General features: G+C 34.3%; 1 protein-coding gene across 2 annotated transcripts in view; it reads right to left on the reverse strand.

Annotated features, from left to right (window-relative positions):
* MAN2A1 (mannosidase alpha class 2A member 1) overlaps window positions 1-26008 on the reverse strand; it is a 112724-nt gene that overhangs the window by 58068 nt on the left and 28648 nt on the right. For both annotated transcript variants that reach the window (XM_083883692.1, XM_083883693.1), the window contains exons 4-10: window positions 19224-19395; window positions 17420-17547; window positions 15853-16026; window positions 14736-14922; window positions 9598-9775; window positions 5440-5642; window positions 1180-1365 (exon numbers count right to left, since the gene is read on the reverse strand). In XM_083883692.1, coding sequence (XP_083739818.1) covers window positions 1180-1365; window positions 5440-5642; window positions 9598-9775; window positions 14736-14922; window positions 15853-16026; window positions 17420-17547; window positions 19224-19395 — 1228 coding nt within the window. The remainder of the gene's footprint in view (window positions 1-1179; window positions 1366-5439; window positions 5643-9597; window positions 9776-14735; window positions 14923-15852; window positions 16027-17419; window positions 17548-19223; window positions 19396-26008) is intronic.

Consider the following 26008-nt stretch of genomic DNA (forward strand, 5'->3'; position numbering starts at 1 on the left):
TTGCAATGTGTGACCATCCTGAAAAATGCAGAAACATTCTGAATTATATTTTTGCATACTGAAAGTGAGGTACATCTCCTTTGGAATGCTGTGCTACCAAAGGTGTTTCCTCAGAATACCAAGTACTTTTTCAAAATGGTGATCTTAGGAAAGATTAGAAAAAATCTTTGCAATCTGTATATTTGATTTTCAGTTCCTATAGTGGCGACAAGCCTGAAACACTGGTCACAAAATCAAGACTGTGTTTACACAGGATTAAGAGAACAATCAAAAACATAGGATTGAGACAACAACCAGGAACGAGAAAAATATAGACTATAAAAATTACCAAGATGTCCACATATTTCTAAATACAGAGTAATTTTATTTGTAAAGTGAAAAAAGCCTTTATTTTACTCTCTCATAACTAAGTGCATTGTGAAGACTTATGATTTAGTAGATTAAAAATATGGAATTCAAAAGTATTTGTCATTAAATAGTTTTAAACAAGAAAGAATATTTTAGATGCATTTAAGACAATTACTTATTGAGTGAACATGCTGTATCATCAGTTTACCATCATCACCTCAATTAATCAAATTATCTAGTTCCTAACATTCCAATATGAAACAAATTTCTGAACAAACCCACCATTAAAACATGTGTATACACAGACGTGCATATATAATGCAATGTTCTTCACAAAAATTCTATGAAGACACTAGCAGAATAATTTCTCAATACTGATAAATACTCCCCAGATGAAACAATAAAAAATGACAGAAAAGTAGAAGATTTTCAACATGAAAAAGATTTCCCATTTTTAAGAAAGGTAGGCTACAGAGGGTGTGGGATTTTCCAAGGAATATATGCTTAAATCAGCACATCTTTGATCATTGCTTTTGACAGACAAATATAAAAAGTTTTCCTACTTACTGCAGAAAAATTCTGTTATTAAGGAAATCTCAGTAATGTGTCTACCTTTTGAAGTATCAAAATATTGTTTGAACATCAAATTCTTACTCATACGGTTAAAAAATATTTCATAAATGAAAAACATGCAGAATCAAATCTTCTTCTCATGTGGAGCACATCTGCACTTTCCGTGGAGTATGTTGCTGTATCAAATCTGTATGTCTCAAATAAACAGTTCTAAAAATGCAGAAAGAAATTAGGATTTATGTATTTATAATAAATTACCTGGTGCCATAATCCACAACTACCCAATCTTTTGCTGTTCCTGTAATAGCATCATGATGTTGGAAGAGTCCAAGGTTCCTCCTAGCCTCTGTCAGCAATTTGTAGTTATCCACAGAAGGAAACACACTCATCTTCTCAGATTTACTGGACTGTACTAAAGCCAAGGAGTAGAGAATTTCAGCTGCCCTGGAATTGCAGAGAACAATCAAGTATTTATACAGGGTTAAAATGCAAAAAGCAATACACATTTGATCTAAAGAATAAACTGCAAATAGTCCCATAAGCTCTGTAAACCTTGTTCTTGCACATTTTAGCCTATCTTCACACTGTAGCTTCCTGCACGACTTCTTTGATGGAAAATGGATATTTAAAATAAAAATATGACAGTGCAAACTGAAATACACACTCATAAATGTGTGAAGTATACAGATCTGGTCATCAAATCTCACAGTATGAATAGAGTGCCTTACAAAAAACATACAAGTTCCATTTCAAAAAACAACTTATTAATCAAGTAAATTTGTTTTAAATAAATATACTTATCCGTACATTATGAAATATATACTCTGCCATTTGCACTTAAAGCAAACTAAATTCTTTCAAAGGCTTAAGCATCTCATGCACCTGCTCACTATACATTCACCTGAATAGAGAGCACTAGATTCCAAAAACTTGACATTGAACAAAATGCAGAACCTTTCTCTTCTACATCTGTTGCAAAAGCCTAGCACTAAAATATTGCCACTAGATTCTAACTTGCTTTATGAGAATCTAAATTTATTTTACAAAAAATATCCCCATAATTGTCAGTTATTATGAATATTTGACTGACAAAAATGCCTGCATAAATTCTGGGAAAACATCTGTTAACTTTTTTCCTATCTTCTCCTAAAATGTTACAGTTCTATTTTTGCAAGTCATATTATTTTTCAGTGTCATAAGAAAAGTGTCATATTATTTTTCAGAATTTATTAGATGTTAATGAACATTTCTCAAGTACTTGAAGCAACAAAGATGATAGAGGTTAATGACACAAAAAGCAAAGAACTCACAGCATATTTTCTTGTAGTGTTAATTTCTAGGCATGCAAGTAATAAACTTTTAAAAAAAAGGAAAATAAGTTAACTCTTTCATTTACCCAAGTTGCTGGTGGGGGCCTGCATTCAGTTTTATACTAGATATAACAAAAAAAAAAAAACAACCAAAAACCCCTGGGTTTTCAGATGATGCATGGTATTAATTGTTAACATGAAAAATTTTTTTATATTCAGTTTTCTCTTTATACAACACATATGTCACAGTTGTATAAAAACTGCAACTACCACATGTCCAAGTAAACTGAAAGGTGCACTGTACATGTAACAGCCTAAACCATTATCATATCGTCAATATTTCATGAACAAGATGAGATTTTGCTTTCAGATTAGTTAATTGCTCAGAGGCTACACACAAAATCAAGGTGTTAAAAAGTTTTAATTCCTATATTTAATTATCAGTGCTAGATTAACCTTAATCAGTGCATATTTAAATGTTGCTTAGTGCAAATTTCTACTTCTATATATCCTTCCTACTTTGTCCTATTGCAGCTTAATTTGAAAGAAAAATGAAAATATTTTAGTTGAAAAAAAGGCATCAGATAGTCATTCAACTTCTGAGTAAACCCTGTCCAAAAGCACTTTACCTTTTCTAAAAAAATTGAGTTAGTCACTAAGCACTGACCTGACTTAGCTATAAAGAAGAGAACACAACAAATTTTAGTCCTTAAAATACGGTGAAATTTCCTTCCCCACAACTAATATTAATTTAATTTCTTTTATATTATTAGAGACATCTCTCAGATGCAGAATTTTCCTTTTGTGTCTCAATATTTTTCTAAACACTGAAATGGTTCAATGGTCAATGATGAAAGAATTTCAGAAATACAACACTGTATTAGAGAACTTACTTCATGTACAGGTAAGCATCTAATAGCTTTCCATAAAAGATGCATAAAACCTTGGTTTTCTCAGCTCTGTTTCAAACTACTGCAGATGACTTATTATAGTTTTCAGACTTTTTCCATTTTGTTGTAATTTGTAGTATCTGTCCCTAATAGGACACTGCAAATAGATGAAAATTTGCTTCACTGATTTGTCAAGGCTTACACTAGCTTTCCTTATCTAGGTCCAGTTTATATTTAACCTAAATAAATAATTTTTCCAAAAGATTTTGAACTCTCAAGATGTAGTATTTTCTACCCATCTCTATAGTTAGAAGTATCACTGTAGTATTCATCTTCTAAATTCAGTAAATTTTTTCAGATTTACTATAATTTTTCCCTGTTTACATCAATAACTAATAGTCATTTTGTGTCCCAAATTTGTCTCCAACTATGCTATTGTGCTTTGTATTTTTTTCACTACATTAAATAGACTTCTAGTCACATATTTTATCACGCTTTACACGACTTCAATCCATCCATCTCCCATTTAAGATTAAAAAGTCAATAATGTCTTAAATCACTGTTCATCTCCATTACAAAATCCTTAAGCTTTCTTACACTTCTTTACTACACAACCCCCCAAAAAATCTCTTTTCAAACAGGAAACGTCTTAAACAACTATTTTCTTGCTTAAATGGTTAGTTTTCATTTGGGTCCTGAGGCCAAGCACTATTTCTTGGTTATTAAGTAACAGTGAAGTGCTACTTAATTCTGGTACTGCTAGAACTTAAAACATTAATCCTTGGTAAAGAACACGCACACACATGTATTTACCTGTTGTTCATTGCTCCTTCCCTCACAAATATGGACATGCACCAGATAGATAGATAGATGAATGTTAGCTCAAAAATACTATGAAAATAATTATTACGAGTTTGAGGATTAAATATGATCCTACTGTATTTCCTTGGACTTAAATAAAAAATAAAAGATAAAAACCCTACTTCTGCTGTTTTTGTAGCTAATATGACATTCATGAAGATTCTCATGGTTTATGACAACAAAATTGAGATAAAAACTGATATTAAAACCATGAGAACATATCTATATATTTTGTTCTTACATGTTATTTACAATGGATAATGAAAAATTAAAAACTTCTCAGGTACTTTTTAAAACTATACTTTAATACATAAGAACATTGACAGATTAGTGTTTCTCCAGAGATTGCTTGCCTATACCTTGTTCGGAAGTTAAAAGCAACTGAAATGCTTAAATTAAGGATTCTCTTTAGTAATGTGAAGCTTTAAATACTAGAAACAAATTCATATAAGTTTTCTGCAATCTATGTAATAAAAATCAGAAAAATGACAATTAAGTAACCACACCTAAAAAATCTTCAAAAAATCATATACTGTGATGAAGCTGAAGGAAATTAAATCCTTCATGCATTTTAAGAAACAGAAAGGAAATTAATCAAAACCATGAAAAAACAATTAACTAGATAATTCAATTTATAAGAACATCATCTGTCCTGCTTTTCCTGCTGTCTTGTGCATCGAGTCTTCTTCAACAGCATGTTGTTTTCACTGAAAATTAAAGATTCCTGCGATGAATCATCCACTTCACCACAGTAAAAACTGGATTCCTTGGAAGAAATAAAACAAGTTCTGCTGGATACATTTTCTCTTTTGAAAGGTACTTGTATCTGCCTCCAAAACACTTCTTCTCAGGCTTGCTTGGAAATGCTGCTTTCCACACCTCTCTTCCTTGTTCCACTACCGCAGCATCCATTACAGAAAAAAAATTGTAATTCTTAAGGAAGGCTATACGTGAAATCCATTTGTCCTAGACTTATTTCTAGAGCTTTATAACACGGTTAAATCATCTTATGTCTGCTACAAGGGAGAACTCAAATACTCCATTAAAAAATACAGCAACAAACTTTTCTTTAAAGAAGATGCAGACAGTTTTCCGAAGAACAGATCGTAGATGTTAGATCACTTGGTACACAATGCTCCTGGCTATTTCTCTGAGCTTCCTCTGAGAACCTTTGTAAAATTCACACCTTTGTACTTCTCTCTAAAAGAGTTCACACTATAGCCGTAATACCTTAGTTTGTTTTGATTACATGTGTGGCTTTTCCTTTCCCTATTAAACTGTCTTTGTCTCAATTCATGAGTTTTGTAGCTTTGACCCTTCCAATTCTCCTCAAGATCCCTGTTGGTGAGGAAGTGACCAAGGGACTGCCTGAGGTTAAACCATCACAAATACTTACATGTTCATCTCTACTGTGTGTCAAGAAATGCGTTATGAATGTACTGGATGGCAGCATTTACCTTATGTAGGATTCCAAGACTCTGTCCAGGTGTTTATAGAAGGGTCGTGATGTAAAGTACCCACTCCAGTAATGATGATCTCTGTCTGCATAGGTGAAGAAGTCTCCACTTAAAACAGGAAAAAGTGAATTGGTGCTCTTTTCACCCAAATTGCTTTCTTTGCGTAGAGCTTCAAAGTAATCAGATAAAGTTCCAAACTGAGCCTGAATGAAAATTAAAATTCCTGTAACAAAGTTCCATCTTCATTATGCAGAAAATACAAAGAGAATGGATATGCTTGGTTCCATATACATTTCAGAAACATACCACTCTTCCAGTAGATTTATAGCAGAAAACCTATCCTAAAAAACTTTAAAGTCCCCCTGCACACTTTTCAGACAAGTTAGATAGCATTTCAAAACTCAATACAAGTAGTATTTTAAAAAAAGCCATTTCAACTCAGTACAGGAAAGAGATGAATCTATTGGAGCATGTCCAGAGAAGAGTCACAAAAATGATCAGAGAAACACCTTCCTTATGAGGAAAAGCTGATAAAGGTGAGGTTGTCCAGCCCAGCTCCAGGGAGACCTTACTCCTGCCTTTCAGTACAGAAAGGGGCTTTGCAGGAAAGATGGGACAGGCTCCTTAGTTCAACCTCTTGTGCTAAAACAAGAGGTAATGGGTTTAAACTAAAAGAGGATAGATTCAGACTAGATATAAAGACAACTTTTAATATGAGGGAGGCTATACACTCAAGGTGCCCACAGAGATTGTGGATGCCTCATCTCTGGAAACATTCAAGGCTGGATTGGATGGAATTCTGGGCAATCTGGTCTAATTGAAGATCTCTGCTCATGGAAGGGCAGTTGGAAGAGACAGCTTTAAAGGTCCCCTCCAACCAAAACCATTCTACAGCTCACAAAATATGATTTTTTCAAAAATTTAAATTTAATAGACTAAATTACTGAAATAAATTAAACAAACAAGTGAAGAATTGTTTCATGTCTTACAAGTAAGTCTGTAATACACGAGCTAAGTAATACCTCAATATTACCCAAGTAGCTGTATGGACTAAGTAAGAAATTTAATGTAATGCAACAAAAACATAGTTCTCCTAATCCTGTGTTTTCAAAATTAACTCTCCTGTGCTCCAGATCTTGCTTAACCCAAAAGATGACTGTTGATCCAAAAAAAATATTAGCATTTCCTTTCAGAAGCTGTTTCCTTAAATTCTGTACAAAGAAATTGCATTTAAAAATATAACATGTGGGATTAAAAAAAGAAATTAATTATCTTCTGGTCATTTTTAAAAATGCTCAGGTATGGTAATAGCAGATCTTTACAGGGTGGGTCAAAAAATGGTAACCTTAATATTCAGGGGCACAACAAAAAAAAGAAATTATTGATTCAATATTGTTACTATTGAGAAATGTTAAAGAAGGTATAGATGGCAAAATGGATTTTGAAGGAAAGTTAAAAAAAAAAATCAATGGAAGTTGGAACAGGACAGAAGACCATATTTTGTTACCAGAAATATCCTCACCATAAACTATAATGATAATATCAAGTAACTTTGTTTCCTATTAGTATTATTAACAACTATACAATGTAGCATGCTACAACTTACAACACCAAACCCAAGTTTTAGTAAAAATCTTTTAAAAACTACTTGGAACATAAGGACTATCAGACTATCACTGTGACAGAAAAAAAAAAATCAGGTTTTTATCATTTAAAAAAAACCCAAACACTTCCACTTCAAAGTCATTCAGATCATCCAAGTATTTGTAATGTGGATACAATATGGTAACTTGCCACTTTAAACGGCAGTAAAGCAGAGAAAGATAAATATTGCCCATGAAATCCCACCATTAGTAAATCTTCTCTTATCAGGCACTTCTAGGATACTTGGTCTTTTCCCTCACAAAATAAGCAACTACAAGTAGAAAACAAAAGACAAAACTAATGCAACAAGAGTAGACACAGAGATTATTTCATCACTGCATTGAATCAGAGGAGTAAAACCTCCCCAGAGGAAGCATCAAAATCAGGTGAATGAAAACAGTGAAATAACCTGGTAGTCTCCTATTGGCATACAAAAAGACTCAATTTATGTATAATAGATGCAAAGAAGATCTCTGAATGGAAGACTGAATTCCTCAAGAGCGAAATAGGTATGTTTTAGAGTGATGTACCACATACTTTTAGAACAGAATAGTGGCTGGCAGGAGAATCTCAATGCTAACAGACATATCCGCTAGATAAACATCACAAAGAGCTGTCTGAAAGAGTAAATCTCTCTTCAGATCAGAAAGGCAGAGTGGGTATTCCCTTGTGTAAGCAGTAATATCCCAGGCATCTCAGCACTTCAGGAAGAAATGCGAACTCTTCCTTTATATAATCTAGATTCTTACATAGCTGAGCATATCCTGTTACTTTCCTGTGGAGTTACATTCCACTAGGGAAAGTGCAGAAGAGTGTGAAAGTTCTCCATTTAAGCTCATATTTTCAAGAATAAATGCCATCAGTTTCAAACAAAACAAATAATCAAACCAAACCAGAAAAACACAAAAAACCCCCGACAGACAGGCAACAAACAACTAAGAAAGAAAAAAAGAACAAAAACAGAGAGAGAAAAACCAAAGTAACTGAATAAAACGGAAAGGAGAAATGCTCTGATGCCAACAGTGTTCCAGCTGATCAAAATACCCTAGTATGAAATGGCAGAACCAGAGGATTTAGTATCTTTTTGTCTGGGTATTAAAAACCAGAAAAAGGGTCAGATATTTCCATGGGGGAACCAAGAGTTAATGTGACTCCAGACAGGCACACCTAACCTCATGAAGTAGACTGCTAGAATCCTTGACAATGGGCTAGGCAGAGCCTTTCAAAAGAGGAACTTTCAGAGGTCTAAGGACAGCACTGGCCCTTGAAGAATTACTTCAGAGCTTGAGCCATCAGTTTTTGCCCCAGAGACAAAATCATCCAGCCCAGGTTAATAAGAACTACAGAAAATACGCTGCTGTTAGTATGCAAGGAGTAAGTACCTGTACAGTACCTACATCTTTGACAGAAATAAAGCTAGCGATACCAGCAAGCTTAAGTTTTAAAAGATGGGCTTTAGATTTAAAAAATTTGAGGAGTGCTCTATCCCCCTTCACTAAGACATCGTGGTCCTTCACCATACATCATGTCACCCACACCCCAGAGGAAACACATAAAATCCAGTTTTCAGTTAAGATATAATTCCAAGAAATCACTTTTCTTCTGCAGAACACAAGTTCCAGAACCCAGCAGAAAGTAGTAGCATACTACAGGCACTAGTCAAATGCAGTTGGAAGAATCAGGGGAAGTCTCAGAAAAAATATGGAAAAATGCACAAACCATATGAATGATACCAGATCAGGTTTAAAGAAAAGCCTAAGTGTGAAAGCAGCAAAAGCGTTTTTTGCCACTCTCAGGTGACATTCAAAAAACCCAAGGTTTTGGCCTCCATTTGTTATTGTGCTGAAAGACGATGAAAAGTTGTCAGAACATAGAGAACATCTATAGTACAAGAAGTACTTAGGGCCATCAGCTTACAAAGTAGAGTATATGAATGTGTGTTTTAACTCTCACACATAATTGTTGATTTGAAGTGGTAGCTCCTCTGATGATTATGTTAGTATATTCAGTCCTTTTGTAGCCAGGTCAGTCTCAGATTTTATTATATTCAACAACATGTGCCAGCAATGGCATCTCTTAAGATTTTTTTGGTTTGTTTTGGGATGTGAAACCAAGAGGATGCAAATAAAGTAGCAGAATCTTCTTGAACTTCTAATAGGAAAATACAATAGTTTTAAGTAACAAAGCCTATGAGTCTTAATTAACAATGGCTGAAGCCTGTGAAAACAGGAGCACGAAGAAAACAATTAAACCTACTAGCTGTTCTCCAAATTAATCTAGTTTTTCAAGACAATATTATTAATAGCAAAGTTTTTATTTTGGGGGGAGAGAAGGTAGTAAAGATAAAAAAAAAAAAGTAAGCTACCAAGACACATCGATTTGCTGTTAAATAATATATAAAGTTTCCCATTTGAAAAAAAACCAAACCTAACCACAACTACTTTTTCCATGGAGAATCTCAGAACATTGGGAAATACTGTTTTCTCCATAAGCCAGAAAATGTGTTGTAGTTACCTTAACATGCCACTCAGGACGAGAATTCATATAATCAAACAGCTTCTGATAATTCTGGTACTGTTGATCCCATTCTGAGCTCTCAGTGTAGCGGAAATCATCCCCAAGTGGAGCTAACAGAACTTTTGTACGGAAAAGCTTTGACTTCTTCCTGTATTGATCTAATATAATCCAAGCCCTTGAGGAGAGAAAAAAAAGAAGAGCAATTTAGAAGACAGAGGGAAAAAAGTCAGCATTTGGCAAGACAATGGCAAGTTGTACATTAGGATGACCCTAAACGAGACATACAAAACTGTTATCTCACTTTGTAACAAAAAGCTGGATGCAATTCCCCCCACTGGGACACCATATTCAACCTATTATTGTTGCAAACACCATGCTAATTAAATCCCTCAAAAAGCTTATCAAACTTCATCTCAAGCAGTAGGGAAGTCTGGATCAATTTGTGCCTGTGCTAAAACTAACCTACAGTTCAAATTATGTTTACCTGCCTTATATTTGGATAACAATCCTGATCCTCTCTAGATCCTATTTACAATATTAAGCAAGCTCTTCCCATACCCTCTAGCACCTTCTTTTGATACTTCACTTCATATCCCCATGTCCTTGGCAGAAAAACTGCCCACAAACTAATCTCTGAGGAACTCTAGCCTTGTAAATGAAAAAAAGTAACTCAGGAGAAAGTTTGCTGCTAAAAATCACTCTTCTCCCTTCAGCCAGCTTCTTACATATCTTAGAGCCATCCCTCTTGAATTTTCGAATCCTGAAAAATTAAACCTACTGCTTTTATGCTATTTGCCTTTAAAAAAACTCCAAACAACCCAGAAACAAAATACACATGCACAAACAGAAAAAAACTGCAGAATTATACTTTGGCACCTACTAATTCTAGGATGGGTAAACTATCAGTTCCAGCAATACATTAAAAATTAAGTCTGATATCTAGGTTACTGAAAAAGTCTATTTTCAGCCCTCACCCTCCAAGTCACAATTATTATCAGCATCTTCAGATCCTGATACCCTCAAATTAAAATTATGTAAATAATTCTCATAAGAAATATAAACAGTAGTAACATATTTAAGAAAACAGAAATACAAATTTCAAGGTTTTAAAGACAAAATAGCGGAAAATTCAGATTCCGGTGAAGTTCTTTGATTTCTTCATGTCTTTTCAATAGATGATCTACCAAAATCCCCTCTCAACTCACACTCTTGAAGAACTGCTATATAATCATCTATGCAGCAATTCCAGTCCGATATATTTGAAAACCCTATTTCTTTGAACTGTATGTCGGGGCTTACTTATTTATCTGATTGCAGAAATACTGTATAAGCATAAGGTCTGACTGTATTCTGGAGGGAGAAAGTGGCCACATATTAACTTAGGCTAAGGATCTACAGAGTTCTAATGAGACTAGAATTTACCCAACTAGTGGCTTCTCTCTGTCCCCTGTCTATTAGTGGATTTAAAGTTCAGATTTCCAATCAATACATCCCATGAGTTTCAACAGGTTGCAAGATCTAAACACAAAAAGTTCCTCACCACACAGCCACCAGAACAATTGGCATAACACAAGCCCAGGCAACGCTTCCTTCTAAGGAACCAGTCTCAGTCAAATTCTCCACATATAGGCTATGGTTGAAAACATACTTTAGTTTTGAAAATACAGGTTACAGTTAACAGGATATTTGACTTTGACATCTCTCTTCAAAGTCCTCCCCTGGTTTCTTTGCAAATATCCTGCAAAATTTATCAGTATTGCTGCTCTTCTTTTCTTAAGGTACTGATAAGTGTGGGATTATTACATGCTTTTAAAGGGATAACAAGATCTTCCTCCATTGCAAGCCACTTTTAACTGCAAAAACACTGAAGAACTTCAATTCAGGTATATCCTTCTAAGTTTCTCTCAAATAACTTCTTAAATCATTAATTCATACAGGAGTGTGTAAGTGCCAGCAGAAACACTCCACAGCACAGTGAAGACAAGAAAATACCTCTGGAGAAAAAAAAAAAATCCACCGAGTCTCATCAATTTTTTTCCATTTATTGTTCCCCAGTGAAATCTAATTAGATACATTTTGATATATTTATCCCGCCTACCTGAATGAAAGTCTGAAAACCACTCAGGAGATCCCTCATGATATACTTTTTGTTTTCGAGCTTTCAGATTATCACTGAATGCTTGAGACCTTCCACAAATAAAGAAAATCTTTTTATACTACAACTTCTTTTAACACAAAACACCAAGTATTTGAGTAAGTAAGTACCAAATCAATAAACATGGATGGTTTTGACCCTTCCTATATTAAAGGAAGAAGACCAACAGCCACCTGAGGCAGGCAATCACAAATATTAACCACCGCGTGATCATACAATGTGACCACAAAGATAAAAAATCTGAAGGGCAAAACTGGGCTTTTGAACAGTAGCTGGCGAAGAGGAAACTCCATTCTCTGCTTCTTCTCTGAAGCACATAACTTGCAGTAAAACAAAGAACCCAGAAAAAACGTCTCAACAGCTGCTTTTTCTTCCTTGTGTGAAAAACTTCACTCTTCAGCATTCAAACATATGGATAAAGATGCAGCTGCAAATCAGGGCAAATGCAATGGTAGTCTTTATAACCCAAGCTGTTAGGAAGTGTAATTAAATACGTACAGGTTTTCAATTAGGTTGCTACTTCATTCCTTCTTACCAGGTCACAACTTAAGCAGCAAGGAAATGAAAAATCCAACAACTACTAGCCTGAAGTTTTCAACTCAGCATCTCTTTAATATAAATGTAAGGACATAATAGTATTGAAATCAAAAGCAACAGTCTCAGCTGAGTATTCAAGATCTGAGTTTGAATTTTTCTCTGTAGCTTTGGCATTGAAAAAATGTCAGTGATCTAAACCTGGTCTGTAAATTAATCAACTTTTTTAAAATCCATGAATGTCCTGTATTTTTCTACTCTTAAAGCAATTAGAGATAAGAGGCAGATTAATTAGTGCATTGCAAACCTATAACCTTGGAAAACTTACGATGTAAAGATAGATTTTTCAGTTCTGGAACTCATACATCTCCTAATCATAACAACTGTAAAACATGTTATTACAGAGATCAGATCAATAACGGTTTTGGTTTTCTACAATATTCCAACTTTTTCAAAAAACACATAATGTTTCAGCATTCGCCATCAAAACATTACTTCCTGTGTTTTAGTAGGTTTATTAGAAACTAGACACTAAAAGCGTGGTAAATAATCCAGGCTTCCAACTCAAAGACCACGTGTTAGTTTTACTTTTCCCATAGGGATAATACAGCATACTGATGTCCAAACTCCCTGTTAGACACCAAAACTGCTTTCATCTAAATAAAACTGATGCAAAATATTAAGTTTCAAGGACCATATTGAGACAATAATCACTTCAGCTTGATCATATGTTCAGCACATCCCCGCCCCATTTATCTTATTCTTTAATATCATTTGACATATGAAAACGTATTTCTTTCACAAGATCTAATTTAGATTGTTATGCAAAGGTTGCATCTAGGAAGTGCAGAGATTAAGAATAATTTAAAACCAAGATTCTTAAAAAGACTATTTCAAGTAGACACTATATTTATAGCCCCTGCACTTCACGTATTTGTTAAAACAAGTTGCTGCTCTTCTCTAAATATTTGTCTCAGCCAAGTGAGATATATAGTCAAGATTTTTCTTTTTTACAACTTTGATTTAATAACATATGAATTTTCCTTCACACAGGCACTGCATGTGTCACAATTTTTCTACTTTTCTCCTGTCATCGTCCTCTTTCTTTTCTCTAATAAATCCCCCTCTTTGCTATCATTATTCAAATTTCTACCTTTAAATACAGCAGTTCTAACGTATTCTGTTTAATTTTGTAACTGAATTTTGTTTAAATGAAGTTTTTACGATGCTTGTCAGAATTTTTATTCAGAAAAAAAGCAATGCATACTTGGCATGTAGAGAAGCAGTGCATCATCATCACTTTAAAACTTCAGCATCAAGGATGAAAAAGTCACCCTGCTCTCCTTAATACATTTGTTATGCTCAGCAATTTGCACAAATTATAAACACCTCAACTTTTAATTCTGGAAACCTGGTATAGTGTGAAGTCTGAAGATAGTAACAGGACCATAGAATACAACAACCATTTGCTGAAAAAACCTTTGGCAGTTTAACTTACTTCCCTTTCTTTTGGGTTTTTTTCCCTTTTTTTCTTCCTTTACACTCCCTCCCCAACTGCCCAACTCCACCCCCTACCTCTGTCACATCAAAATTGAGAAGCAGTTTTCTAGAAGTGTAAATTTGATTCTTAACTGTGGGAAAACAACTCTGTGTTTCTATTTGAAAACTAAAACTGAGGTTAATAGGAATTTCCTCCCCAGGCACAAAGAAAGAGGTATCAGATTAATTTAAGGTTTACACTTCAGGAAACTTAGGCCACAGATTGCCAATTTTTTCACGGATATGCCACAGGAAATATCCCACTGTTCATAGTTACAGCACACTACAGCACATCATGCTGCCCCTAAAGTGTTCCACTTGCAGTGAACAGACCACTGCTCATTAAATTCACAAATACCATAGTAACTAGTATTTAGTTTCATTTATCATTCAAAGCAGATGACTGTGTTCTGTCATTCAGAGATTGATTCATGTATCAGGAACAGAAAGTTTTTAACAATGCCCCTGCCTTAACTATAACTTTTCCTCTAATTTCACCAACAGTTATTTTCCCAACTAAGAAGCAAACACAGGTATTGTTTACCCATGACAAGCTTATTTTAAAATCTTGTACTGGTTTTGTCTGGGGTAGAGTCACAGTGGCCAGTATATGCTGTGATCTGGATTTGCTCTCATGACAGGGTTGACAAGAGAGAAATGATTTTGTTATTTCTGGGCAGGGCTTGCAGGGAGCCAATGCCTCTCCTGCATCTCAAGCCATGAGTTTTCTCATTTTACTCTTCTGATTCTCTCCCCCACCCCACCAGGGCAGCAGTGAGCTTAGTGAAGCTGAGCTGCTAAATTCACCAAGCTATGCCAGATGCCATCTTTGACCAGCATAATTTTTTTTTTTTTTTTTTTTTTTTTTTTTGAGGTTACTCCCTTGAGGAATATGTAAAAACTGTACCTGTGTTGAACATTTCCAGCATGAATAGCTTCTGGTGGGACTCTCCAAGGGCAACTTACTCTTCCCCCGGGAAGCCGTTTGAAATCAAACTGGCAGCAGATTTTCGGATCTGGGCCACAGGTATGAGGAATATCATAGCTATAGAAAGGCATCATATGACAAAGAATATCTGTACTGGATCCCAAATCTGGAATTAAATAAAGTAAAACTTTAAAATAAACCCTCTCAGATTTGCCAAAAGTAAATCACTTCCACGTTCTCAGTCCAAGGATTGTACTGGAAAGATAACACAACAAGACAATTTCTTATTTTGAATATCCATAGTTTGAGTCTATTTTTGTATGTTCTTTATATGTATAAAGAGGGTAAAAACAGAGATACGACCAAGATCAGAATGTTCTAGTGAAGCACCAGCTGATTGGGAGAGACAGGAACAAATGTTAGGTGTGTTTTACACAGATAAAACTTGTAATCTTCAGAATTTTAGAAGCAATAAAACACATATTTTATACTTTAATCGGATTAAAATAACAATTAAAAAAAAAAAAAACCACCAAAAAAAACCAAAAAAAACCAAATGGCAGTCACTCTGCTGTCACTGCCTCATTAGCTCAATATTTGAATTAGCTGAAAGGTTCCTCCTCCTACACTTTATTTCCACATAGTAGGAAATAAAGGAGTAGTAGGAAGAAAAAAATGTAAAAACAAGTCAAAGAATTTTTTCACCTCTTTTCTTAGGTATATTTGCAAGGAATATGAGAGAATGGAAAAAACAAGAGAAGCTAAAGGCAAAAATAAAAAGTGAAAAGAAAGGAAGATCAGAGGAACAATGGCAATAATATTGGTTTTACATTTAGCACCTTTCCTAACTCAGAGATATTCTCATTTCCTCTTCAGTTATTCAAAGAGGGAAAAAAAAAAAGGAAAAAAACCCTCCTAAATTTAAGCCAGATGAAAGGCTTTTTTTTTAACAGAATTGCAAGTTTAAAATTTTCAGGTCTAGAGAAACTCTGCTAAATCTCTTCTAGAAATATTTCCACAGTATTTGTTCAAGTTCTCTTCATGTTTCACCTGTGTAAATTAACAAAATAAATTGACATAAAAGAAAAACACGTACCCCAGTTCTGTCTCCAAAAAAATTCTAGTGTCTTTTGTGTTGCAAAATGTTTTTTAATTGAATAATGAACTCTCTGTATAAGCATGTTGGAAAATCCTGCACGCTTCAGGAGGTAGGCCATTGTTGGTGAATGCCCAAATGGATCAACTGCCCATCCAGACTCTGGTTTTACTCCTATTGACAAAAGAAAAAAGTAAGAAGGAAAGAAAGTTCTTGTTTCACTCAAAGAAAGATACTCCAATAAATCAAATGAGAGTACTATAGACAACATTTCCAAGATGATATACCCCCAGTCAAACCTCCTGCAGAGCCCTGGAATTAAAAAACTAGAATTAAACAGTTAAACAAACAAACAAACAAAAAAATCAAATCTCTTATAAGTAAGGCATACTAAAAAAATAAAAAACTTTAAAATAGGACTCCTTGTTGCTACTCTGTTTCAAATTTGCATCAAATATCTTTATTTGGAATCATTAATTATTATACATCCTTTTTCACTTGAAGTAATTTACAGATGTTACAATTTAAAAAGAAAATTTAAAGAAAGTGAATGGATGTGGATGAATAAATGTAGTAGCTTGTTGAAATTTCACTGTTATTTAAATAATGTAATTTTTTGGCTTCAGAACTATTTTTTTTATTTATTTATTAGTTTGTTGATCAATAGAATCAAGCTGATTAATACTCTCTTTTCACTGAAAAGAGAGTGTTTTTCATGCTAGTAAAAAAAGAAGCTACATCTAACTCTTGTTTAATTCATCAGCATGGTTCCTTTGGCACTTTTTATTGTCTTTCCCAAAACACCACAGTAAGTAATGCATTGCTCTTTTTTTAGGTCTTCCCAACCCCCTACCAATTACGTCAAGCCCTGTTTATGGAAATCTAAGAAAAACAGTGAAACAGCTTTCCAGAATAATTTCATTTAACTGGATGAAAAAAAGTCAATTTATTATTAAAATCATTGTACAAATATTTTCTATATAAAAGGTTTCTCTCTTCTTATGGAGCTAGACAAAAGAACACTCCAAAGCCAGTACAACAGTTCAGCCAATATAACTGCAGTCAGTAATTCCTCAATTCTAACATTGCTATGGCTTGGGTTTTATAACTACTACTACTACTACTGTTGCTACATATAATTTTTTGAGAGCCTTACAGAAGAGAAGCTAATGAACACAGAGCAGGCAGAATAGATCCAAACACATAAAAGCAGTATCGATTTTTAAGTAATTTTAAGAATTATGTCATGATTTTCAAAAGACAATTAAAGACTGTTTAGACCAGACATGGGATCTAATGGGATCATATATGTATGTCTTACACTAATCAAGACAAAATGCTGTGGCGTAAAACTGTTCAAATACACTTTGTCCAGGAACTTTTATCTGCAAACAGGCATGGCAAATAGCAGACTTGATCCTAAAGCTTGCTGGAAGTGGTCTGATTTAATGTTTCAGGAAAGCTGAGTAAAAAGAGCCTTCTAAGCACCTCAGAAATAATAATAACAAAGTATTTTCTTATTGACTTCTTGTATTAACATAGTTATATTTTAGATTAGTGTACATACCAAGATTCTTTTCTAGCCATTGATGTCCTTCGATCAGTTGGTCAATTACAGCAAAATAATGAGAAGAAGCTTCATCAGCCATGACCCACCCTCCTGTTACTATTTCAAATTGTCCATCTTTTATTAACCTGAAATATACGTAAATCATATTCAGAATCTTCCATGTGAAAACACACTCTTAAAATCTATTTCTGTATATCAACAGGCATTTACTAGCAATGTGATTCCAAAATCTAAACTATCTGTGCTACTTCCATCACTGGACTATATTTCTTTAATCAAACAGGGAAAAAATGAACTGTTGAACAGTGAAGTATTTAATGCCCTTGTGCAATGAAAATCAGCTTTACTGTATGTGCCACATTAGATATTTTAAAAATCAGGCAGAAAGCTGTTTCCTGCACAGATTACAAAAATAAAATATACATGCCACAGCACTGAAGGCCAACTGAGCAAGATGCTTAGACACTGCACATTTCAAGCTCTGCTAATATCTCCCCATCTTTGATCTAATATTCTTTTTAGAGTTTTTAAGGAGCTGATAGATCTTGGAAGTTTATTGTTTTTATAAAGGCTTCAGAACATCTCACTCATTAAAATGCCTGCTTGAAACAGGTCACAGGATGACCCAGTCAGTGTCAGTAAACAAAGATTTGTACTTCCAGCATCAGGTTGTTCCTACAGCTTCAGCACTTATATTGTTCACCAGTGTAGAACTGTTTAATAAATTCAAGAAAAAGCACAGTGAACCCACCAAAACTTAATCCCATCACAGATGATACCTGGTAAGAGTAATGGAAACCCTGCAAAAAAAAAATAAATCTCAAGTGCAGAGATTACTAATACCTGACTCCTCTGAAGATGTAGTTCACTAGTGACTATGACTATAATTTACTGATTACTGTGTTCCAAGGGATATATTTTAATGTCAAAAAAATGTACAGCTGTGCTATAATATTCACCCACTGCACATAAAAATTTTAATAAGTAGTTTTTTTACCTGGATCACAAGATTTTCACCTTTACCTAACCTTTGCAGCTGCGAAGATCTCACAGACCTAATGCAGACTGCAACACATGCATCTCAAAGAGGGGCATGAGAAAGAGGCCATCACAAGGATGAGATAAGAACTGTTAGATCCTGTCTTAAAGCCAATACGAAAAAATTTCCTCACTTTTTAAAAACTTAAAACTAGATCTATACTGCAAATTTATCCAAGTAGCCTGTTTCCTTGTCTCAATGACTAGGCAAACCTTTTACTTCTACATTGCATTTTGACTTGTGATTGTAAAAATTACTACGAAGAGCAAGGGTGTAGAGTACATACTACTTTACCATTAAATCAGCTGCATGTTTATAAAAACCCTTTTTACTTAAAAGACACTCATAAATTTTTATTCAAATAAAAATCTCACAAAATCTTCATGTGTTATAACACAGAAAAGAATACCATATATAAATATCTAGTATGAAAGATTGTATCTATTTTATTGCAAATTCCTTAGTGTGATTTCAAATAAAGATTATAATTGCTACTCCCTTATAATTTGAATGACACGTACATGGCTGTGCATGGGAACTTTTAGACAAATTTTAAGGCAACTCAGTAATTTTTACCCACTTCCCTGAGTAGATTTCTATTTTACAACTGAGAAACAACCAAACTAAGCCCAAAAAGTCAATACTGAAGCTGTTGGTTACTCCAGCAATTCTGCATCACAAGCAAAATCTCAGGTTTACAGAACAGTCATATACACAATGTCTCAAAACAAGGTACATGGAAGAAAAGTTCAGTATCCAAACCTTTTAACAGCATCTCTTTTTTGGCTATCTATTCCGTCCCACCATTTTGAAAAGTAAGAAATCTCAGACCATATAAATTTCCTTCGCTTGTCTTCTTGCAGTTTTATAACCATGTTATTTAAAATATGCTGTGTTTGATCTCTGAAGTAATCATCAAAAGTCTTCAGCCAACCTAGGAAAAAGAAAATATGAAATGATATTATATGAAGCCTGTTTGGAGAATAGGCTTCTTAATCTCTTTAGAGAACAGTCTCTAAGAACTGGCTCCCTCTCACTCCCCAGAAAAAAAGCTAACCAAAGGCTGTTCTTAAAAAGCTGACCTTTACATGCCACAGACAGCTTGAAGTGCTAAATTTCTGAGGAGTTTCTTTTTACAAAGATTACATGTTTTATTTCCAAAATGTATAAACATATGGAAATTATTAGGCTTTACACTTTTTAGTTTTCCTATACTTTGCATAGTAGAAAGTTTGATCAACAGAATACATGGACTCAAATAATTGTGCTTCCATGAGATGAAATAAAAAAAATTTCAACCTCATTTTCAGACTGTACAGTCTTACATAAAATTCTTTAACCGCTTCATAATATCTTGCAGGAGAGAGTATCTGAATCTTTCTTCACAGAACCTGTAACTATAGCTGAAAGAATTAAGTCTGTATACTTAATACTTACTGTAAAGTGTCACATTTCTACTCTTACCAGCTTTTGCCATACATGCACATTTTAAGATTTTGTGAAAGCTTACACACTATGTGAAGACTGCACTCCAGACAAACATTATAATAGCAATTCCACTCTGATTTACTAATTCAGTTCTGCAGAGCCACTGCCATTCTAATAGTGCCAGTCTGCTTAAAGGATACAGGATTAGGCTGTTATGGAATGACATTATATTGTTTCAAGGAAGTTACACAAATGCAGAAACTTTTACTACTAAAAAAAATTCTCAAGTTTAATTTAAAACAATTTATAATTTAGTAAAGTCTGACTATTGACTCAGAAAGGATATGTTATACTTTATTTTACAGATATAAAACTCCAAACATTCTTCTCAGGTAGATGCAGTTACTGTTTTTAATTTGCAAAAGAAGAAATAAAACGGTAAAAATCCAGAGGAAAAGTTCTAAACCATTCTTTTTTTCTTTTACAAATATATAGCATCTATAAGAATCATCACCTTTGATTCAAGTTTCTGTACAGATAGACAAGTGGGGTCTAATCTGTCTTAAAGGGGGAAAATGCATTTTGTCAAAGTAGTTACTATGAGGGCTTGAACCATAAAATTAAAACATACTTTCTTTAGAGGAACTGAAACAGATTAATACAAAAAAAGTTGACAGTAAATTAATGCTATGGAATAGCTTAAAGACTGAAAAAAAAATGTGATGAATAATCTGAATTTGTAATCAAATTTTTTTCTGACCTCTTCCTGTGTCAGTCTGGGTTGTTTTTTTTAATAGATGCTTTCACTCAAAGAACTGAGATCACATAGCAAATTATTCTTTCTCAATTCTCATTTACTTTTCAACAAATCAAAGGACTATCTTACAAATAATTACATTATGTAATTTCCCTGATAACTACATTATGTAATACAGATGTATTAGACTACGTGTTTATAGCTTTATATCAGAAATTTCTTGTGCAAGAGATGGTATCATCCTAGCACACAACTAAAGGAGGACAAATTAAAACTATCCTATGATTTTCCTGTACAGAAATATATCACCATAATAAACTATTTAAAAGTATTTTTATATTGCAGCAATAAAAGCAAATTTACACTAAGTCTTCTGAAACATTCTTAAAAATTTAATACACCAGCCTAACTAAAACACTGAGCTAAATGTCAAAGGAGCTGACAAAAGAATACAGTATGATGAAGGAAGAATAGCGTCATAATGAAAGATCGTTTTAACATACTCAGTTTATTAAGCTAAGAAAGACTGTAACATTGTTAATGCACTGAACTGAATAGACTCCAGAATCCTAGGAAGTTTTTACAGGTATTCACAGATTTAGTTGAAAGCCAACAGAAAGCCCTCTGAAATGTAATTACCATGCATCTCTTTATTAATTGAATAGAATATTCTGCATTGAAAAGGGCCTATAATGACCACCTAGTCCAATTGCGTGATTGCTTCTGGGTTGACCAAAAAAATGTCATAAAGAGCATTATTCAACTGCCTCTGAAACAACCTCCCTAGGAAGCTGCAGAGAGCAGTGAGGTCACCGCTCAGCCTGTTTTCTCCAAACTGGACAAACCCAGACTCCCCAGCTGCCCCTCACAGGACCTTCCATCCCTTCCACCAGCTCCACTGCCCTCCTCTGGCTGCATCCCAGTGCCTTCATATCCTTCCTAAATTGTGGTGCTCTAAACCCAATGACTTACAAAGACTCTTAAAATCTGCATGGAGACATACAATTTAAAAAAAAAAGGCAAAAAAAAAAGCTAAACAAAATCATGGATACATCAATAGGTAGTTTCTAGCTAGAGCAATATTTCACACCTCAGTTCCTAATACAACATAATCATCTACAACTCAAGTGCATTCTTGTGTTTATCCACAAACAAAGAATTTGTTCCCAGGCTGAAAAAAAAAGGTTTACCAGTGCATTTTGAACAGGAAATTTTAAATACAAAGACAGTTTACACATGAAAACGTTGCAATAGTTTAAAGCTGGAATTACTAAGACTAAATATGCTATTAATAGCAAAATAACACTTGGTGCTTTAAATGTACATAAAGCCTTTTGTCAACATAAAAGTCACATGATCAGAGAATCGCTGAGGTTATAAATGACCTCTGAAATTATCAAGTCCAACCTCTGACTAACCACCTTAAAAAAATCATATAATGACACTGAGTGCCACGTGTAGTATTTAGTTTAACCCCTCTAGGGATGGTGACGTCACCATTCCAATGTTCAACAACCCTGTAAACAAGAAAAAAAAACAGTTCTGTCTCTCATATCATTACGCTATCTTGACTTAATACATATTGAGGACTTTGTCCGATACTTTCATTTTCTGCTAGCTGATGGGATAACAACAGAGGGTACACACTGTTGAGTTGTTTGCCTTTTGAGTCTCTCTCTCATGCTTGTCCTCAAAAGTGTGGAAACTTGCTATCCCCCCCCAGCTTCATGAGATTTACCATCCTTATGCAGCTGTTTGTTTCATCAATTTCTTCCCTCACTGTAATGTAAATTTACTTGGCTTGACAGTAGACTCCAAAAATCATGTCTGAATACCAACACAAATCATTGCTTGCAAAAAAACTGAAACATTTAATTAACTCATTTGCCACTATTCCTGTCTACATTTTCAAGTTCAAATTCTTTCTTGAAGCTCTATCAGCTCCTTGCACTAGAGAAAGGCAGGCTTGTGTCTTAGCATGGTTGACACAGATGTAGAGATAAAGGGAAACTTTCAGGACAAAATTAGAACAGAAACTAACAAGTTACCATTACTCAAAAAGTAACTTTATTAAAGCAAAAGCACTTAACAATTTGATCCCATGACAAGAATCACAAATTTATTTCTAGCAAAAGAATTTAGGTACTGCATATATATACCTGCAAGACTCTGGGGGTGGTTTTTTACATTTGCACTTTTTTGTCTTTTGGTTTAAAGCCAACTGTTGAAATAAAACAAAACAGGCTTTTCAATTGCTTTCTTCTACAAGTCACTCTCCAGTGTTTAAGAGGAAATGTACCTTTAAAAAAATTTCCTGTTTCTGATTAAGTATGTTTTATCGAAGAGGCAGATCTCATGAATTTCAGAAATATTATGCCACTATACACTAGATTAATGCATTTTTGATAGAAGTTTGCATCTCTGATTTACTTTTAGGGAGATCATAATTAATTTCACTGAGTCTAAAATTCACACATCAGTGACACTTCTTGCAACACAAGAAATTTGAGTAACTTATTAATTATATGCCAGTATTAAATAAAACCATTAAATTTCAGCTAGCACTATACAGCTTTCCAGAAAACAAACCATTGTCTTTGCAAATGTATTAATGGAACTTCAGTTCTTCATCTTTAAAATGTACACCCAAGTTAGTAAAAATTATCAGTAATTTTTAATTTATTTTTTTTTACATTTATGCTTGATTCTCAGCTAACTAGTACCTGTGAGAAGACACAGAAGACACCGTTACTTGAATGTTTTGATGGCTAAGGAAGTAAAAAAGTATCATAAACTGCAAGGATGTCCTTATTCTTATTTACATCCAAGCTCCACATAATGTAACAATAAAAAGTTTTCATAAAACAAAACAAAACAACAAAAAAGGGGAAATAAAACCCCCAAACAACAACAAAACCCCCAAACAAACAAACAACAAAAAAAGACATGTAGCCATGACTTCTTAACTCTAAAAGAAGAGCTCTAAAGAATTTCAGCATGGTGTGCACATGTATTTAATTGAGCATACACAGGCAATAACAATAAGGCAAATATTAGAAATAAATCCAAAAGCTAAGTTTTAACTTACATTTTAGTAAGTATGATTACACATGAAAATAATCCCGCATTAATTACTTTGTAGATTCAGCATTTTAAAAAGTCCCTTATTTTAAAGTAGAGAATACACATATCATTATTCTTTCTTGGCATCACCATTCTATGATGTAAAATACAGAACAGACATATAAGTTAGTATTTTGTGGATGTTTCTGACATAACACTTAGGTGCTAATTTCACCAAAAAGTATCTTTTCAACAAAGATGAATGACTCACAGCCACAACTGTGAAAGAAAACTTGAAAAACCCAGTGGTAAGGAAAGCTCAAATTTAAACTAAAAGCTGTATAAGACTGTTTCTCATTTTCCTGTTTCACATAGTCAAATCAGATAAAGAAATCCCCCTGAAACATTCCTGTCTTAAAGCATTCATTCTGATTCAAAAGAAATTAAATAGATGAGCTTCTTGTTCCAGCAAAATATGTGCCAAAATAAAATCATTTACTTGGAAGCAGATACATTGAAATTAAAGAAGCATGACAGTATATTTACTTTTGCAACAGCATGCCTTAACTTGTAGAAGATCTCTGCTCAAGGTAAAACAAGAATAATTTGATTTATCAGACTTAATATCACAAGCATAACTAAAAACTCAAATGATTGCACACTTCACAAAAAGTAAAATGTGTCATGATCTGTGAGGGACTACCAAAATTATAATAGACTTCTTACATTTTAAGTCCTATGCAAGATCTGTTTTTTCTTTTGTACATATCTAATCTGCTACCATCACAGCTAAAATGGAAAGGAAATTTCTACTGATGAGCCGTCAAACATATCCTTTCTGTAACAGTCCTGTCAATTTTCAAAGGAACTGCACCTCTTCTGCGCACACACAAATATTGAGAAATAAGGCAGGAATAAAACTCTAATTTCACTCATTCAGCATTTTAAGAAAAACTTGTGAGCTGTGCATTTCTTGTATTTTGGTGGGTCAGACAACAGTTTAAGCAACATGTGTTCCAAACATGTCAGGAAAGCCAAGAAGTCACTAGAAAAACATATCCAGACCCAGTAAACAGAAAACATATGTGAAACTCCATGGTGCATTAACAGCATCAAATTTTATGTTTAAGTTTTCGTATATCTTAACACTGAATTAGGTCTCTACAGATTTCCTCCTGAGAAATTGAGACTGTCTTAAATAATAAAAAAGTGATTAATGTGAGTGATAGTTAGAAAAAGTAACTAATGTTACAGATAATTGATGAAGTGTTAAAAAACAGTGTTTAGTTCTGACCTGTGTGCCCATACACTTGCATGTAGGTGGAAGAAGCAAGAGAAAAATCTACTTCAGTAACTTTCAATTACACTTAAGTGCTGCTTATACTAGGTCTGTAACCACCACATTCAGCAATGAAATACTCTTATCTGGTACACACATATATTAGAAAGCTCACAAGTCTCAATTCTTCAACAATTTAATGAAAAGTCATTACCAAAATTATTACAGATCAATAGATGCTAAAGGTGTCATTCCATCCCTCCAGTCATATCCAACCCTCATCTTTCAATTCCATCTATGCTGGTTGACAATCTCACTATCCCTGAGCAGAGCTCTCCCCTCTGCATTTCACCTGCCTCCTCCATGTCAAGCAGCCACAAAAAAACACAGTTGAAGCAGGTGAGAGCCCACATAAGGGCTCTGCCACCACAGCAGGTTATATGCCCACTCCCTAATCTGCTCCTGACAGAGCTGCCATCTATCTGTGATAGCTACAATCTCACACAACAACCGAACTTCTCTCCATGGCTTAAGATTAATCTGCACTGGGTGAGTCCTCCCAAAATCAGACACTCTACTGAGGTGCTCACATCTTTATCAACTGCCAGCAACTAAAGATAATTGTGCCCCCAGTGATCAAAAGTCTGAAGGGGACCCACTCTCAACACTTATTTCCCAAAATGGATAAACACATTAGCTGCTGCAGAGAGAAGCACAAAGACTCCAAGTTTGCAGGTCATGGTTGAATTCACACAGAAGCAGTAAACCCAGATTTAGCATCACAAAGTGTTTCAGAGCACCAACAGATTTGATCATCCCCCCCCCCCCCTCAAAAAAAAAAAGATGGAATCTAAACCCACCACCTTCCCTATTGATTGTGTTTCACAGAAACAGAGTGACTTGGATTGGCAAGTACCATGCAATTTCTAGCCCCACACCATGGGCAGGGATGTCACCCACTAGACAAGTTTGATTCAAGGCCTTTTTTTTCCTTTGAGAAATTCTCACTAGCTGATATAA

This window comes from Zosterops lateralis (genome assembly GCF_965231275.1).
Source record: "Zosterops lateralis genome assembly, chromosome: Z".
NCBI classification, from domain to species: Eukaryota; Metazoa; Chordata; class Aves; order Passeriformes; family Zosteropidae; genus Zosterops; species Zosterops lateralis.